This window comes from Harmonia axyridis, chromosome 3 (genome assembly GCF_914767665.1).
Source record: "Harmonia axyridis chromosome 3, icHarAxyr1.1, whole genome shotgun sequence".
Taxonomy (NCBI): Eukaryota; Metazoa; Arthropoda; class Insecta; order Coleoptera; family Coccinellidae; genus Harmonia; species Harmonia axyridis.
The window spans coordinates 51,043,265-51,061,025 of NC_059503.1; the positions used below are offsets into that span (position 1 = coordinate 51,043,265).

At 33.9% G+C, this 17,761-nt stretch overlaps 1 protein-coding gene across 1 annotated transcript; it reads right to left on the reverse strand.

Annotated features, from left to right (window-relative positions):
• Nucleotides 1-5,607: 5,607 nt before the first annotated feature.
• LOC123676859 (MFS-type transporter clz9-like) lies at nt 5,608-8,371 on the reverse strand. Its single transcript, XM_045613114.1, has 2 exons — nt 8,222-8,371; nt 5,608-7,951 (listed from the first exon to the last, which is right to left on the reverse strand). The coding sequence occupies exon 2, from the start codon at nt 7,932-7,934 to the stop codon at nt 6,633-6,635; it is 1,302 nt and encodes a 433-aa protein (XP_045469070.1). The 5' UTR covers nt 7,935-7,951; nt 8,222-8,371; the 3' UTR covers nt 5,608-6,632.
• Nucleotides 8,372-17,761: the final 9,390 nt, after the last annotated feature.

The window sequence follows — 17,761 nt, forward strand, 5'->3', positions numbered from 1 at the left end:
TGGAATAGAACGTAAAGCAGTTGAAAATATCATAGCACGACGAGTAGCAGGATTGGAAACATCGGATCAAGGATTTTCTACAATCCATATGTTTGACCCAGCAGAAATGAAAGAGTTAGCTCATAATACTATACGTCAAATTTGGGGATGGTTTACCGATTTAGGAATATTTATGAGTGGATTGATGGGATTTTATGCTATATTTAGGATGATTAAGTATGGACTTGGAGTCTTACTAAATGGATTACATTTATATAAATTATTTGGATGTGGAATAATGATATTACCTAGTTTTTGGAATACTCTTTCGGTATTTGTGACGAATCGACATCATGCCCGGCAAGAAAATTTAAGAAATAATCAGGAACCAAATGAAGAAATTTTAGATTCACCTCCCATTTCGACATTATACCCTAGTTTAGCTGCATCGGCACCACACTGGACAGAAGGACAGAATGCTGGTAGTGCCACAGATCGTTCGTTACCGGTATAAACTTGTATAAACTAAAAGTATTGAGTGATGGACTAGAGAATAACGCGAATCGTCTAAAGACATGTTAATTCATACCCCCTCCCCCCCTTTTTACCTCTAACTTCCTTAAGGTTACTCCCGTGACTAAGAACAGAGTCAAGAAAGGACCAGAGTATCATTTCACTAGATAATCTTAGGAAGCAGTATTATGGAACCAGGAAGTGCCGCGATAGTGAAATTTTGAAATCCCGAAAAGTGAACAAACTCCATGCTGGAGTTAGTGAAGTGCATAAAAGAAAAATATGTTGAATTGATTTGATTGTTTTGATTTTTTTTTGTTTTATTACATATTAGGATTTGGATTTTATCTTTTTCATTTTAATTGAGTAAATAATATTTGATATGAATTATTGAATAATGTCGGAAAACATACCACCATAGACTTTAAGATCTTAGGGTAGGTAGAGATGATATAGTTTCTCTTTAAGATTAGCTTCTGAAAAGTTTGGTTAATACGTTATGTTATTATTTTGTATCTGGTAGTAAGCAGTTTGAAATTTGATAATGATGAGTTTTAAGTTTGAGAATGAAATATTTTAAATAAGTTAGCCAGTCTAATTGTTGATATAGGATATATTTTTGATTTTGTGATAACTGGAGAGGAAGGACTACTTCGTTAATAAGGATTAAAGTAAGGGAAAAGTTATGGCATCCGATGCCACAACTTTTTCGGATGAGGGAGTGATGTAGTAAGTCGGAAATTTGGAATTTATTGAAATTATTGTAGAAAATCGAAAGTTTGGAAATTATGGAAATTATTGAAATTATTAGAATTATTATTCAGAACGATGGACGTTAAATTCAGAAGAGCGGTCGAGCCTTATGTGTAAATCGATCTTATCTTAGGAGCTGGATATATTCTTTATCGATTATTGCTTTTCATTACTTATCGTCTCACTGCGTTGGTGAAATCAATATATTTTTACGGATAAGAAAAATAATAATAATCTTGACTTATCTGAGTTCGATACATGCGAAAAAACCGTCAGGGTCTTTCCCAGATGACGCAGCAAAAAGGTCTTAGGCGGAGTTGAAGTATGTTTCTTGCTGAGATCGACAGAAAAATTTAGTTTGAAGTAGAGGTAAGGACTCTTATTGAAAAAAGATGAAAAATGTTCTAACCAATGATCTAATTGACATGGTATCATGAGGAGTAGTTAGGGCGGTCTTAGAGAAGTATGATGTTAGGATTTTTTGTGGAGGTCAAAAGAGTTGATCAGTATCGCTTAGGGTCTCTTAGTAAGAACGGTTAAATTAGGTCAGAAGTAGAAAACTAGGAATTTTTGGGATAAAGTTAGAATTTGTTTTTTTTTTAGAATCTCTTTGGAATAAATTAGGTCAGATCGGAGTTCGCGGATCGGGAGTGAAGTTTTATATAAGAAATTACACGTTTTTCGAGTGAGCAGTTTGTGAAAAATTAAAACTAGGTTTAGGCAGGGCCTAAAATACTTACCTAGCATCGCGGGATAAGGGCAAGTCTTTTGGTTAATTAATTTCATTTTATTTGTTGATGTTTGAATGTTTTTTTTTTCAATGAAAATAAGTATTTGAGTAGTCCTGATTCTCCCAAATTCAAAGTTGATATATTGTTTCGTTTGTTTGAATAACAGATTATTTGAGACATTTTTTGTTTTATAAAATTTTGGCCGTTGAGTCAACATTTCAAGGGATATTGTAACTTTGGTTATTTTTTTTTATTTTTCTTTATTATATTTAGTTTTAAAATTAAAATCGATTTTCATTGACCCAATAAACTAATTCCTGTCCCTAGAGAAGGAAATTCAACTAACAAGACCTGTCCATTAAAGCGACAGGCCGGACTCACATAACATCTTAGTGAATTCACATAATTATTAATTCTCCGAGACCTCTGGAAAGCCGCTCTTCCAGGGGTTAAAAGAACATCTCAACCGGAGATAAGTGAACGATTGGTCAACATTCTCTGACCAACCCGTTCATGACATATTATCGAGATTTCCATTCTCAATTACTCTTTGCTAAAATTATTGTGTTAGTCCTCATAGTTTTCAAAATATCAAGGAAAAACCTTAAAAAAGAGAGAATTTCCTTAGTCACAATTACCTGAATTATTTTTACTGTGAATATCCTATGCCTATTTCAATTCACTTTCTCAAACTAAAATGATGTTGGAACATCGTGCATATCTTGACTTTGAGAAATATCATCACAGGGTGCCAAAAATTGTGAACAAAATTTGATCATAACTTTCGATTTTCAAATCAGAACCCTATTTTTTTGTGATTTCGCTGGATTCTACGGTAAAAAATAAGGGTAGTGTCCAAACGTGATTATGCTCTCAAATTCAATAATTCAAGAGTTATTTGAGATTTTATGAATTTATGTTATACGTAGGGTCAATTTTATTCGATCTGTTTCCAGACAGACTAGCAATAATACTCTACGACCATAGAAATTTAAATATCTAATTACTTTACATGTAACAGGTATTTTCATTATCAAAGCTTCACTAATTTGATTTCACGAATTGAATTTCCGATATTCAAATGACAAAATTCTGGATATACTTTTCTCTAATTATGTGGCAAATCAGTTCTTTCCGGCACATTTTGTGGAACAAAATAGACTGGAACGGATTTATCTAATATTTGTCAAATTTGTGATACAGAAAACTGTTCTACCAACCAACATTTTTCAATGCAAAAATCACTAATAGATATTCATGGAAATTTCCGTCAATTTCAATAAAAAGGCAGTGAATTCGGGAACATAATGTTTAAAACTCGTACAGAAGGCCCATTCTACCACTCGGTCATTTTGAACTCTTGGGAGAATATCAATAAGTTCTGCACTTGTATTATAAATATCTAATTCCATATTCACGATGAATGCATTAGAATTATTGGTAGAACTCATCAAATTTTAAATCAGAAATTTCCTTATCAATCATCCCGTTGAAATCGTGACACATACACGTACTTTTGGATTGTGCAGTATTATTGTGATTTTTTTGAGTGATTTATTGAAAATTTATTGATTTACTGTATTCAGGTGACAGATAAGGGTGTTCCTGTGAGTTTCAGAGTTGTTCTGAGGTGATATGTTTCAATTTATTGCTTTTGATTATTAATTATAATTAATTCAATTTCATTTTTTACTAGTAAGTGCAACGTAAATAATATCCATCTGTACCCAGTCATCTGCGTTTTCTGATAAGCATATCGAGGCCCGGTTATTAAGGGAGAACATACACGTTAATGTTTTTCCATTTTCTAGCTGAACATAAATTCGATTGATGTAAATATTTTTGTATTATAACTTCCTTTGTTATTTTCCTTTGTGGGGTTACCTTGCTTTTTCCTAGGCCTACCTGTGTTTGTCTGATCGAAGTCTTTCTGGTCGGCCTCAGAAAGTGAAAAGTGTTTTTTCCCTGTCTATCTATATCCGAACATCAGCGAATTTACTCAAAATGCCTGTTTCATGTCCAACTTGCTTCAAAAACGTGGGAACTAAAGAAAATAAACTTGTGTGCTCTACTTGTAATAGAACTTATCATGGAAATTGTGTCAACCTGAAGGACAAGTCGGAGTCGGGGGAAGGGTTTTCTTGCCCCTCGTGTCGGAATACGGTGAGAAAGTTGCGTAGCTACTCTTGTAATTCTGGTGGCGTTTCTGCTGCTGAAAAAGCTAGTATGTCGGATCCCTTGGCGTTGATAATTAAAAAACTTTCAAAGCTTGATAAAATCGCTGAAGACATCGAATTAATAAAAAATACTCAAACTGACCTATGTGAACAGATAAAGAAATGTTCCGAACAGGTCGAGAGAAATTCCAGTTTACTGCGTGAGCATGATTCCGCTATATCCGAGTGTCAGCGGAGTATAACAGATTTGCACACAACTAACAATTCTGTTTTGAGTGAAATCTCATCCTTGAAGTCAAAGATTGGAGAAATTGGCAATATGGTTGTCACTGCGAAAAACTCTGTGAGTGGTGTTGCTTCAGGTAGTTCTGATGCTGTTAGTTCGAGAGAAATCTTGGAAAGGCTTAAGAGATCCTACAATATCATAGTTAAGAACATCCCTGAGGGCAATGATGCTAATGACGTCGAGGTGGTTAAAGGAATCTTGAATGCTATCGATAATTCCGCATGTGATACTGTTGTTTCAGTTACCAGGATCGGTAGAGCTAGTAATAACCGTCGACCAGTTAAGGTATGCTTCAGCAATTTTCATACACCCCTCAAAGTGCTGAAAAGTAGAAGATTGATCTTAGATAATCCTGCCCTGAAGAATTACCATATTTCTGATGATAAATCACGCGAGCAAGTTGAAAAACTCAACCGAACTCGTGAAGAACTCAAAAATCGGTTGGATAAAGGTGAAAAGAATATCACAATTAAATATATAAATGGCGAACCCTCCATCGTTTCTTCTCTTGGTGTTTCTTCATCAGGGAGCTTGTAGCTCTCTTCGAGGAATGGACAATCTTGTACACGAATCTGGCTTCTATCACGGCAAAAAAAAACATCCAATGCTAATAATATAGGTTAACTTTGAGTGAAGTGTGTCGGTGTTAATTAATTTTTGTTGTGCTCTTTACTCTCTGGGATTTTTAATTTCTGTTATTTAGTTTTCTTTTTAATTTTAGTATATTGATTCTGTTATTTGGTTGTTTATTCAATGATGTGTATGTATATGATTATTTTTTTGGTGAGTTTCATAGGCTTGAAAGCCTCTACTCTGAATTCAATTGTAATAATAATAATAATCTTCTTGAAAGGATGTTGCATACTTCATGAATATCCATTATACTGGATGGAGTACCTACCTAGAAGAAAAAAACCTCTACCTACCAAATGAAATAAAATCATGCAGGACTCCTGTGTGCCAATTCTATTCATATGAAAAAGCGGTAGAATACATTTTATGAATTCAGGAAAAAATCAGCGTGGTGATGAAAAGGGGGTAACAGAAAGTTTGAAACAATTCTGTTGCATTCACCGTGGATATGGAATAGATCCAGAATTTCATTATTTGAATAACGGGGATTCATATCGTCAAATTATAATCTACTTTATTCAATAATGAGTAGGGGGAGTCCGGGAGAGTTGACCCGCTTCTCACCAAAATACCCATATTTCTTATTGGGTTAAAATATAGCTTTTTCTTGTTGATTTTATATTAAGCTGCACTATTAACCTACATTTTGTCTCAAGGACGAATGGCGTACTTCAAATAATTTAAAAGTTATATACGAATTCTCACAAATATAATTTTGGCTAATATGTCCCACCTGGGTGGGAGACTCTACCCTCCATATGGGGAGACAATACCCGAACTTGAAAAAAGGTAAAATGATAAGTTAAAATACTGACTGTATTCAAAAATATAATGTTTTAATGTCAATGCACATAGTATAACATAAAAAAAAAATAAAAAAATAGGAACCATAGCTAAGGGGTGAGAAATAAGTATTTGGTAAACTAATGAGTATCACTGATATACATAATACGAAAATTTAGTTCCTCATCTTCTCTCATTTTGAGCAATGAGGGCAAATAAACTCTTCCTTGTCATATCTCGTTAGCCCAACACACATTTCATGGACATATTTTCCACAAACAGCGCACAGTCGCATGGCTATCTTCTCGTCTGTCCCACATAAAAAACAATACCAATCATCTACGTCATATAAGCCATCAGAGCTATCATCATACTCGAGTTCTTCTTCAGGACTACTTTCACTGTCACTTGACTGTAAAATTTGTCTTTTGACAGTTTTTTTCTTTGTTTTAGCCTTTGTTGTTTCCATTTTAATTTTTTTTTCCTTCGGTTCCTCATTAACACTCAAATCGAATTTTTCTGGTGTTTTAGTCAAAATTTTGGTTTTTCCTGGCTGTCTTCCACGACGAATAGTTTTTCTGGGAGCAGATTTTGGAAAAGGTCTAATTACTTCTGGCAAAATTATTTTTGATTTCAGACCTATCCCGGATTCTGCATTTTTAATATCTGAACTAGATACCACTTCTTGCGCAGTGACCGCGATCCCCGATGCAGATGTCGAAGGCTCTGAAATTAGTTGTATAGTTGATGATGAAGCTGATTCAACACTGGTAACATCTAAAGGTAGTTTGTGAGCTTGTCAGCTGTCAAAGCAACCTGGTCTTGAAGTTCACCAGTCATCTCTTTATCCGTTACTGAGGAGCATAAAAAATCCTCATCCGTGAAGATATCTGGGTTATAAGGGTGTATTCCGGTTTTTCTGAATCCACTCAATATATTGGATTGACTGAAAGCCTGCGACATGATAGTGCTCACAAAACCAGGTATATTATAAATTGTAATGGTTCTCCCTGGGTTACTCAGCATCCAATTATTCATAGCTGCATTATATCTGGCTTTGAAAGATGAATAAATAGCAACATCTAAAGGCTGCAACTTGTTGCTACAGTGTGGTGGTAAGGTCAGTAAAGTTACTCCATTCAGTTTTGCATATTCGATAACTTCAATATTGACGTGACTCTCATGGTTGTCGAGAATGAGCAGGACTCGATTTTGAAGTGATGCGTTCGAATATTTAACAAAGTGCTTCATGTATTTCACAAAACTTTTTATTGTCATCCATCCACTTGGATAGGAATCGCCGTCTGAGCCTGTTGGTGCACCAGCTACAAAACTGTCATTGTATTTAACCCTTGGGAAAATAAAAAAAGGTGGAATGCTATTTCCTAAAGCGTTAACGGCGAAACAAACCGTCACAAGTGAGCCACGTTCGGCTGAAGTAACTTGTCCTACTTGACGTACATGTTTGCCTGCTAATACCTTCGGACAATTTTGAACAGTCGTACAGCCAGTTTCATCACAATTATAGATGTTGTGAGCTTCAAATTTGTATTTTTCTCTAACGTTTCTCAGATTTTCGAAAAAATCAGCTACGTTTTTTTTGTTAAAGCTTGTTGACCTTGACAAACTGGTTGCCTCGGGGATTCTTAAGCTAAGTTCAGAGTTTCTTCGCATAAATCCTCTGAACCAATCTTTACCAGCACTTTTATTGGAAGTCCAAGATTGTGGAACTCTTTTTGAATTGATCTTTGCATACTCGCAAGCCAGTTTCTGAGCCTCTTTTCTAGTCAACCCATAATTCATCTTACTGCAAGTCAGAAGATAGTTTACGAGTTTTTTTTCTTCTTCTATTGAGAATATTTGGGAAGTTTTGAACTGGCTTCCTAGTTCATTTATTTTAGTTAATTTTTGTCTATCCCTGAGATAATTTCGCAATGTATTTCTATCTATTCCATACTCCAGAGCAGCACCTCTAATAGATTTTCCTTTGTCAATATCATCTAAAGCATTTTTTATCACTGATAAATTCAAATTACTCCTGTTCCTTGTTAAATCTTTCTTCTTATACTGGAAGGGCATTTTGAGTGTTCATTAATCTGGAAATGTAAAAAAAATTACTTAACTAGCGAATTGCGGGAGCGATTACCCTGGATAAAGTCTCCCCCTCACATGTGCCTAATGTATCCCACCCCACACTAATATGTTGGTTATTCAATTAAAAAAAAATTTATGCTACTTTCATAAAAGCTTTATCCTGTTAGTGTTATAAGAATGAATATACTTGCCATATAAATAAGTTACTCACTTGAATCTATGGATACGAAACAACAGCAATGAAATGTTAAAAATCGGAAAAAATCACTCACCAGACACGAAATCACGTTATCACTTCGCATTCCTAAATCCAACTGAAGAGCGCAATGATGTCGCGGGAGAATCTCGGGGTGAGCTTATGACATCCAAGAAGTGGAGCCATCTCTTAATACATAGAGACACAAAGTTTTTATGAGCCGTGGCTATAGTCCCCCTTCTGGTAAACTCTCCCGGACTCCCCCTACACCTGTCACTTTGAAATAATTGAATATTTGAAACGTACTCTAGAAACAGATTGAATGAAATTGACCCTACGTATAACATAAATTCATAAAATCTGGAATAACTCTTGAATTATTGAATTTGAGAGCATAATCATGTTTGAACACTACCCTCATTTTTACCGTAGAATTCAACGAAATCACAAAAACATAGGGTTCTGATTTGAAAATCGAAAGTTATGATTAAATTTTGTTCACAATTTTTGGCACAATATTTGAAACACCCTGTGATGATAGTTTTCAAATTCAAGATATGCACGATATTCCAACATCATTCTAGTTTGTGAAAATGAATTGAGTATACGCATAGGATATTCACAGTGAAAATAATTCTCGTGATAGTGACTATGGAAATTCTCTCTTTTTTACGTTTTTTTCTTAATATTTTGAAAACTATGAGAACTAACGCAATAATTTTAGCAGAGAGTATTTGAGAATGGAAATCTTGATAATATCTGAAACATATAATGAAAAAAAATATTTTTTTCGAAGAATTTTTTTTTAATTCTTGTATAACCGGAAGTGCCAGAACTTCTAAAATATTCTAGCTGAATAGGGCATCATGAACAATGTCATATTCTGAATTTTCAGATTTCAAATCGGCCCCGTTCTCCAGAAACGTCTAATAGGCCTTCGAACTTGAAACACCCTGTATAAATATTCATATAAATATCTAAATATAAATATTTTTGAGAGGTTAAGCTCGATATCGGTGTAATCTGGGATTTGGTACCATAGAAAAACTCGAAACCCTTAACGGCGAACCCCCTCAAACTTAAGGCTAGGACCGCCCTTGATTTGTCGTCATGGAAAGTTATTTGCATCAAATATTTTCATGTGAGCAAGGGCGAAATGGTATGTTCTAGGAAAAAAGTCATATAGAATTCTACCCTAGAATCAGCATAGGATACCGAGTGAATCGTCTAAAATCAGCTAACGATTAACGATACAAGGTTTCCGAAAAAAATCTTTTGTTTTCTAGAGGGATACCCAATGAAGGATCTATCGGCATAGTGACGGGGTCCAAGGGGCGGAGCCCCTTCGGCGAGCAGAGCGAGTCTAAGTATATATAAAACCGCTTGCACATATACGTCAAACTTTAAACGTAAAATCACAGCCCAAACGGGACCATCTAGAGCAAAAATGACAAGAATAAGACCCCCCTCAAAATCGTCTGGAGATCCCGGGAAAAATCCCAAACCTTCGATTCTCCTCGCGGTTTTCGAGTATACGGGGTGTTTCGGATCATTTTGACATTTCAAGTCCCATATTTCTGTGGTATCTGTGGACAATTTGACTGTCAGTGTCATGTTAATAATAAATATTCCATTTCCATATATGAAAGTTCTTGAAAAAGTTTGCAGTTTCCAAAATTGTTATTCAATATTTAAATAAATGCCGACAGATAAAATGCAAAGTCTTCGGCGAATCAAAAATTCGATAGATATTTGTCAAAATTTAGAAATGAACATTTATATCATCGAATGCATTTTCCTCAATTCAGGTTTGTTTTAAGTGTTTGTATCATTCAATTGGATATGAATGTTACTTTATTTCAGGAATTTTTCGTTTATTTTCCACAAACTATAAAACTACATTCTCTTTCGTGAGAATTTGAATTTATTGCGACAGAAGATGGAACTACCAAAGAGAACAGAAGCTTCATCTGATCATGTATTAAACAGATAGAAAAACTCCCTATAGATAATTCACAATTGGCTTTATTACTGGAAAAAGAGCCATGTTAGTCAGATGACATTCAAAAATTTCCATGTGTTCTTTGAATATCTAAAATATACACTTTTACGACTGAAGAGTGCAAAAATATAAGTGACCTATCAGTTTTTGAAGAATTTGAGTGCAGTGCTGTTGAATTTATAATGAAGAAATCAAATCGTTGTGTAATTTCAACCATATATACCCTGTTATATTATCATAATATTATTTGTCGTTCAACTGAAACCTTGGAAATTAAGAGACTCTCAAACTTATAACCTGATTTCTCAAAAAGGTTCTATCTAGATATTAAATTTGCTTATGAGGTAACATAAGCCATGGGTATTCGAAAGGCAAGTCTATTCATTCTGTCTCTTTTCAGGTTGTTCATTTATGGCTATACTATATACATATATAAAATCAGTTCAAATTTTTCACTTGAATTACTAGTCAAAATGTTACGACAGAAATAAAATTTGAAGGACCATTCAGTATATGAAAAATTTTGACATGGCAGTTACTTTCGAAATTGGTATAAATTTTCCAGCAATTCAATGTAGGTATAAAATACTTTAAAAAGTGACTATTTATTAAAACTTTCCATGTCATGAATGAATGATTAAACTCGTTTAAAAATGTAGATACCTATTTGTTCACTTAAGTTTCCAATCTTTCAATCGTTATAGGAATAGGTGCTCTATGGCCAGTTCGAAAATGCTATCCTACTGATTTATTCATATTGCTTTCGATTTTGGTGAAAATTAAATTATTAATTGATTCAGATCCAGATTTAACATTTGAAAAAAATCAAGTCAGTGTAGTTATCGAAACCTCTAACATGGGTCAATAGTATTGGCTGATACAATTTTAGTACCGAGGCAGTCATTTCAAATACTGAACACAGGTCCTGAAGTAAACATTGAACGATGATCTTTCTTTACTTGCATCTTGAAATGAGTTTTGCACTTTTCCTGTGTTCAATAATGAGATAATTATTAAATTGAATCAAGAGATTAACAAAGTGTGCTTTATCAGGATTAGTTAATACTGCTAAAGACGTTGATAAACCTATTAATTTTTTATATGGTTCATCATTACAACTCTCTTATGTTGAATCAATTTTCAATTAAGTTTTCAAAGGAGTTTTCATGTGTTTACAATCAGACATGTTGAATAATTACAATACATATTTGAAGCATATAAACAATTACTATACTACCTTTTTCATAATTTCTAGGGATATTCATCCCTAAACATTTTTTAGCGTTCCCTAAATTCTTTATGATAAAATTATCACTTAAATTTTCTATCAGATATATTCATTCAGAATAAACATTAGTTAAAACAAAGAAATCATCCACGTACAATGCAACAACAGTTAGCAAGTTATTTTTGGATTGTAAATACAATGCTCAATTGTTGATCTTTTTCTACTAATATCTGTCAAAATTTTATTTACTATATAGGACATAAATTGCCCTGTTCAATTTACTTCTGAGTAAAACCCAGAGCTACAAGCTCTCCTCCACTGAATCAGAATTATCTAGTGAAATTTCTATATCATCCCTTATCTATGATAACTACATCTCGACTGATGACATTGTTACCTGTATTCTGTATCCCTTCGATCGTTCACCAGAACCCACAAGAATCATTTTTGTCCATATACCTTCAAGAAATATGCAACAGAAGAGTAAGCAAAATAGAAATCACTATTTGGTATTCTAAATCTATGCAACCTACCTTTATAATTGCAAATTATATATTGTATTAGTTTATAAATTATGAAAAATAACCTACTATTAACCAAATTTTTAGATTTCAAAAGGTGTCCTTCCTTGTATTCTAAATATATACACCCTATATAATTGTTGATCATATATTGTATTACTTAATAAATTATGGAATAGAAGAATAATTTGTTGCTCAACTGAAAAAAGTATTGATGAACCTTGGAAATGAGGGACTTCTTATAACCTGATTTCTCAAAAATGTTACGATTGCTTGTGAGGCAACATAAGCCATGGGTTTTTGGAAGGTAGATCTATTCATTCTGCTGCTTTTCAGTTTATTATAGCTATACTGAATATTCCTAAAACAAAAATTTCACTGTAGGTCTTTTCATAGATCTTATCGAATGAATAAGAAAATTCAATATTTGTCGAAACTGAAAATAAACATTGAATGCAGTTTCTTTTTCAGGTAGTATTTCTATTGACTCATAATAACTCTCACATTTTGCTTATGCATTTTTCCCAAATTTTTTAAAGAAGAAAGAAATTGCCATTTCTAGAGAAATGAGAATTTCAGATTTCAAAATGTCTAATTACTACTTCAAATATATAAACACCCTATATAATTGTTGATCAAATATTGTGTATTTCTTTACAAATAAGTTAATAATTTGAAGCTTTTATCTCAATTTTCAGACAAATTGGTCCAACATCTCTAGATACTTCTAATTGATATTCGACAAATAAATATCCTGTATAATTATCCATCCAAACGAGAATAATCCATCTTCTGAAAAGAAAAACAATGTTTACTATATAGAATTAATTTGAATAATGATTCAAAAGTGATGAAATTTAGCAGACTTACTTATTTTGGGTCTTAGATCACGAATCCGCTATCATAAATTCCTTAATCCAGCTGGTTTTTTTTTTTTTTTTATTGTGAAATTGGTCTAATGAAGATGAGGTTATCCACATTAATAACTAGTTTTTTTGTATTTTATTAACTGATTCTCGTTAGAAATGATTAATTAATCACATTTCAAGCTTTCCCTGAAATAAAAATGCCTTTTTTTCGTCAAAATCGATGGTTTCATCCATTGTTGATATATGGCGGCGGCCATCATGTTTAATACGTAACGTCTGTCAGATGCATAGACCTAATATTAGGTCTATGGTCAGATGCGAAATAATCTGCAACGTTGCCTGTATGCCAGATCTTCTTGATGGGATCGGTTTTTTACTTGGTGGAAATTCATATTAATAGATTGTTTGAGATTATGACGTATTATAAAACTGTATGGGAACTCATAATTTTCGCACAGCTATTCGAGCAGAAAATTCGGCAAGTTTATTTTCGAAATGAATAAATGGTAGTTCATATGGTGTTATTCTGGTTTTTTCGATATTGGCATCGGATTCAGTTTAGTTCTCCTGAACATATACAGGGACATTGATGTTGACGAGGACGCTGTGATTACAATGTTTTCAATAGGGATGGGAATACCGGTTACTCACCAGTCGCGTTACATTCGCGACCGCTCCAGAAAAATACCGCTCCTAAATACCGCGATTTTGTAACTGTGGTTACTGGTAACAAAACCGTAGGCGATTGCAACTAAGTTGAGTACCAGCGACAGAGGAACGAAAGAAACGAGACCGTTGGGATACCTAGACTATTTGTCGACTGTCCTGTTGAATGATTTTTCATTGTTCATTGAGTTTCTACGTTATTCTAGAAGAACGTTTGCAAGCATAACAAAATCATAAAACCATAAATTTTTTTGGTGACTCAGAATAACAACAAAGGTTAGAATCTTCGAAGGGCAACTCATTAAAAACAGATGGTGTAAACTCCAATGGAAATATACCATCCTCGGGTAATCTAGGTATTACGTGAAAGAAGTTATATCTATGTGTATTGCTGAAGATGTGGTATTCAGCGTGAAACCTTAATGAGGTATCCATATTTACCAAACCTCGTTCAAATATCCCAAACCGTTTCGATGTTATTATTCGTCCGGTGCCGGTACGCCGTAACTATCGTTACTTTGGAACCGGTTACTTTACGTTTTTGGAACGCGCGACTACGTTACTCAAAAATACCGTTCCAAAATCGCGGTATTGAAATACCGTCCCATCCCTAGTTTTCAAAGGGTTCACAGACCAAATTAGATTTTGTGTTATACTTGCCAATTGTCTTCTTTTTTTTTTCATATGAAACAATAGATTTACTATTTTTTTTTTTAATTTCTACCTGAATGGCTAAAACCGTGATAAGTAAATAAATATATTATAATATAACAAATACATAAGCGTACAAATTTTTTTACCGAAATTTGAGGCTTTATTGGAAAACACTGATTATACATTTATGATTTGAAATATTGCCCATCGCTGGTCACTATACTTTCTCACATTTTTCGGGCAGCGTACGAATTGAAAAAAACTGGTCGTCTTTTGAAGCGATCCAGGAATCGATCCAAGTTTTTAATTCTTCATAAGATAGGAAGTGCTGGTCAGCCAGGCTGTGTGCTATTGATCGAAACAAGTGATAGTCCGAGGGAGCAACGTCTGGAGAATACGTCGGGTGGGATAGGAATTCCCATTTCAACTCTTTCAAGTATATCTTGACTTTCGCAACATGGAGTCGAGCATTGTCATGCAGTAAAATCCATTCATCTACTCTCTCGTCGTATTGCGGCGGTTTGTCTCTCAATGCTCGACACAAACGCATTGATTGCGTTCGATAACGATCGCCTGTGATCGTTTCAGTCGGTTTTAACTCATAATACACTACGCCGAGCTGGTCCCACCAAATACTGAGCATGACCTTAGAACCGAGAATATTCGGTTTAGCCGTCGACGTGGAAGCATGGCCGGGATATCCACATGATTTTATGTGCTTGGGATTATCGTAATGAACCCGTTTTTCGTCTCCAGTCCCAATCCGATGCAGAAATTCCTTCCGTCTTTGCCTCGAAAGCAGTTGTTCACAAACAAACAAACTCCGTTCAAACACCTCCCGGCTTCAACTCGTACGGCACCCACTTTTCTTGTTTCTGAATCATTCCTATGACTTTCAGGCGTTTTGAAATGGCTTGTAGTCCTAATGATCCTGTCAATTATTGTTGCGTTTGAAATGAGTCTTGATCAAGTATTGCCTCCAATTCTGCATCTTCAAAAACCTTCTCTCTTCCACCGCGATGCTGGTCTTCGACATCAAAATCACCATTCTTGAAGCGTTGAAACCACTCTCGGCACGTTCTTTCACTAATAGCGGCCTCACCATAGGTATTTGAGAGCATTCGATGAGCATCAGCCGCAGATTTATTCATATTTCCGTAGAAAATTAAAACCTCCCTCAAATGACGAGAATTTGACTCGTAAGCTGACATGGTTAATCGTGAATATCTTTATGATGCAGACACAAATCGACTAACATGTCGATGGCGTTATGTTCACAAATAACTAAACTTATTGTATGACATCTACGATATATTTATTTCGACTACCACTTACCGTTACAGCCAGCTATTGCAAAACGGCAAGAGCAAAGTTGTACGCCTAAATCTAAAATTTCGGAATATGACATTGTTCAGCTAAAATATTTTCGAAGTTCAGGCGCTTCCGGTTATATAAGAATTAAAAAAATTTTTTTCAAAACAAACTTTTTTTCCATTTTATGTCTCAGATATTATCGAGATTTCCATTCTCAATTACTCTTTGCTAAAATTATTGTGTTAGTCCTCATAGTTTTCAAAATATCAAGGAAAAACCGTAAAAAAGAGAGAATTTCCTTATTCACAATTACCTGAATTATTTTTACTGTGAATATCCTATGCCTATTTCAATTCACTTTCTCAAACTAAAATGATGTTGGAACATCGTGCATATCTTGAATTTAAGAAATATCATCACAGGGTGCCAAAAATTGTGAACAAAATTTGATCATAACTTTCGATTTTCAAATCAGAACCCTATTTTTTTGTGATTTCGCTGGATTCTACGGTAAAAAATAAGGGTAGTGTCCAAACGTGATTATGCTCTCAAATTCAATAATTCAAGAGTTATTTGAGATTTTATGAATTTATGTTATACGTAGGGTCAATTTTATTCGATCTGTTTCCAGACAGACTAGCAATAATACTCTATGACCATAGAAAGTTAAATATCTAATTACTTTACATGTGACAGGTATTTTCATTATCAAAGCTTCACTAATTTGATTTCACGAATTGAATTTCCGATATTCAAATGACAAAATTCTGGATATACTTTTCTCTAATTATGAGGCAAATCAGTTCTTTCCGGCACATTTTGTGGAACAAAATAGACTGGAACGGATTTATCTATTATTTGTCAAATTTGTGATACAGAAAACTGTTCTACCAACCAACATTTTTCAATGCAAAAATCACTAATAGATATTTATGGAAATTTCCGTCAATTTCAATAAAAAGGCAGTGAATTCGGGAACATAATGTTTAAAACTCGTACAGAAGGCTCATTCTACCACTCGGTCATTCTGAACTCTTGGAAGAATATCAATAAGTTCTGCACTTGTATTATAAATATCTAATTCCATATTCACGATGAATGCAGTAGAATTATTGGTAGAACTCATCAAATTTTAAATCAGAAATTTCCTCATCTACTTGAAAGGATGTTGCATACTTCATGAATATCCATTATACTGGATGGAGTACCTACCTAGAAGAAAAAAACCTCTACCTACCAAATGAAATAAAATCATGCAGGACTCCTGTGTGCCAATTCTATTCATATGAAAAAGCGGTAGAATACATTTTATGAATTCAGGAAAAAATCAGCGTGGTGATGAAAAGGGAGTAACAGAAAGTTTGAAACATACTTCCGACTTATCTTCTCGTCAATTGGTGGTAAATGTGGATATTTCTGATTGAATGCTCGACAAGTTCTCGAAACAATTCTGTTGCATTCACCGTGGATATGGAATAGATCCAGAATTTCATTATTTGAATAACGGGGATTCATATCATCAAATTATAATCTACTAGATTCAATAATGAGTACACCTGTCACTTTGAAATAATTGAATATTTGAAACGCACTCTAGAAACAGATTGAATGAAATTGACCCTACGTATAACATAAATTCATAAAATCTGGAATAACTCTTGAATTATTGAATTTGAGAGCATAATCATGTTTGAACACTACCCTTATTTTTACCGTAGAATTCAACGAAATCACAAAAAAATAGGGTTCTGATTTGAAAATCGAAAGTTATGATCAAATTTTATCCACAATTTTTGGCACAATATTTGAAACACCCTGTGATGATATTTTTCAAATTCAAGATATGCACGATATTCCAACATCATTCTAGTTTGTGAAAGTGAATTGAGTATACGCATAGGATATTCACAGTGAAAATAATTCACGTGATAGTGACTATGGAAATTCTCTCTTTTTTACGGTTTTTTCTTGATATTTTGAAAACTATGAGAACTAACGCAATAATTTTAGCAGAGAGTAATTGAGAATGGAAATCTTTATAATATCTGAGACATAAAATGAAAAAAAATGGTTTTTTCGAAGAATTTTTTTTTAATTCTTGTATAACCGGAAGTGCCAGAACTTCTGAAATATTTTAGCTGAATAGGGCATCATGAACAATGTCATATTCTGAATTTTCAGATTTCAAATCGGCCCAGTTCTCCAGAAACGTCTAATAGGCCTTCGAACTTGAAACACCCTGTATAAATATTCATATAAATATCTAAATATAAATATTTTTGAGAGGTTAAGCTCGATATCGGTGTAATCTGGGATTTGGTACCATAGAAAAACTCGAAACCCTTAACGGCGAACCCCCTCA

What these genes read in the sequence shown, in the direction of transcription:
- LOC123676859 (XM_045613114.1), bottom strand. Translation starts at nt 7,934, where the DNA reads ATGCCCTTCCAGTATAAGAAGAAAGATTTAACAAGGAACAGGAGTAAT.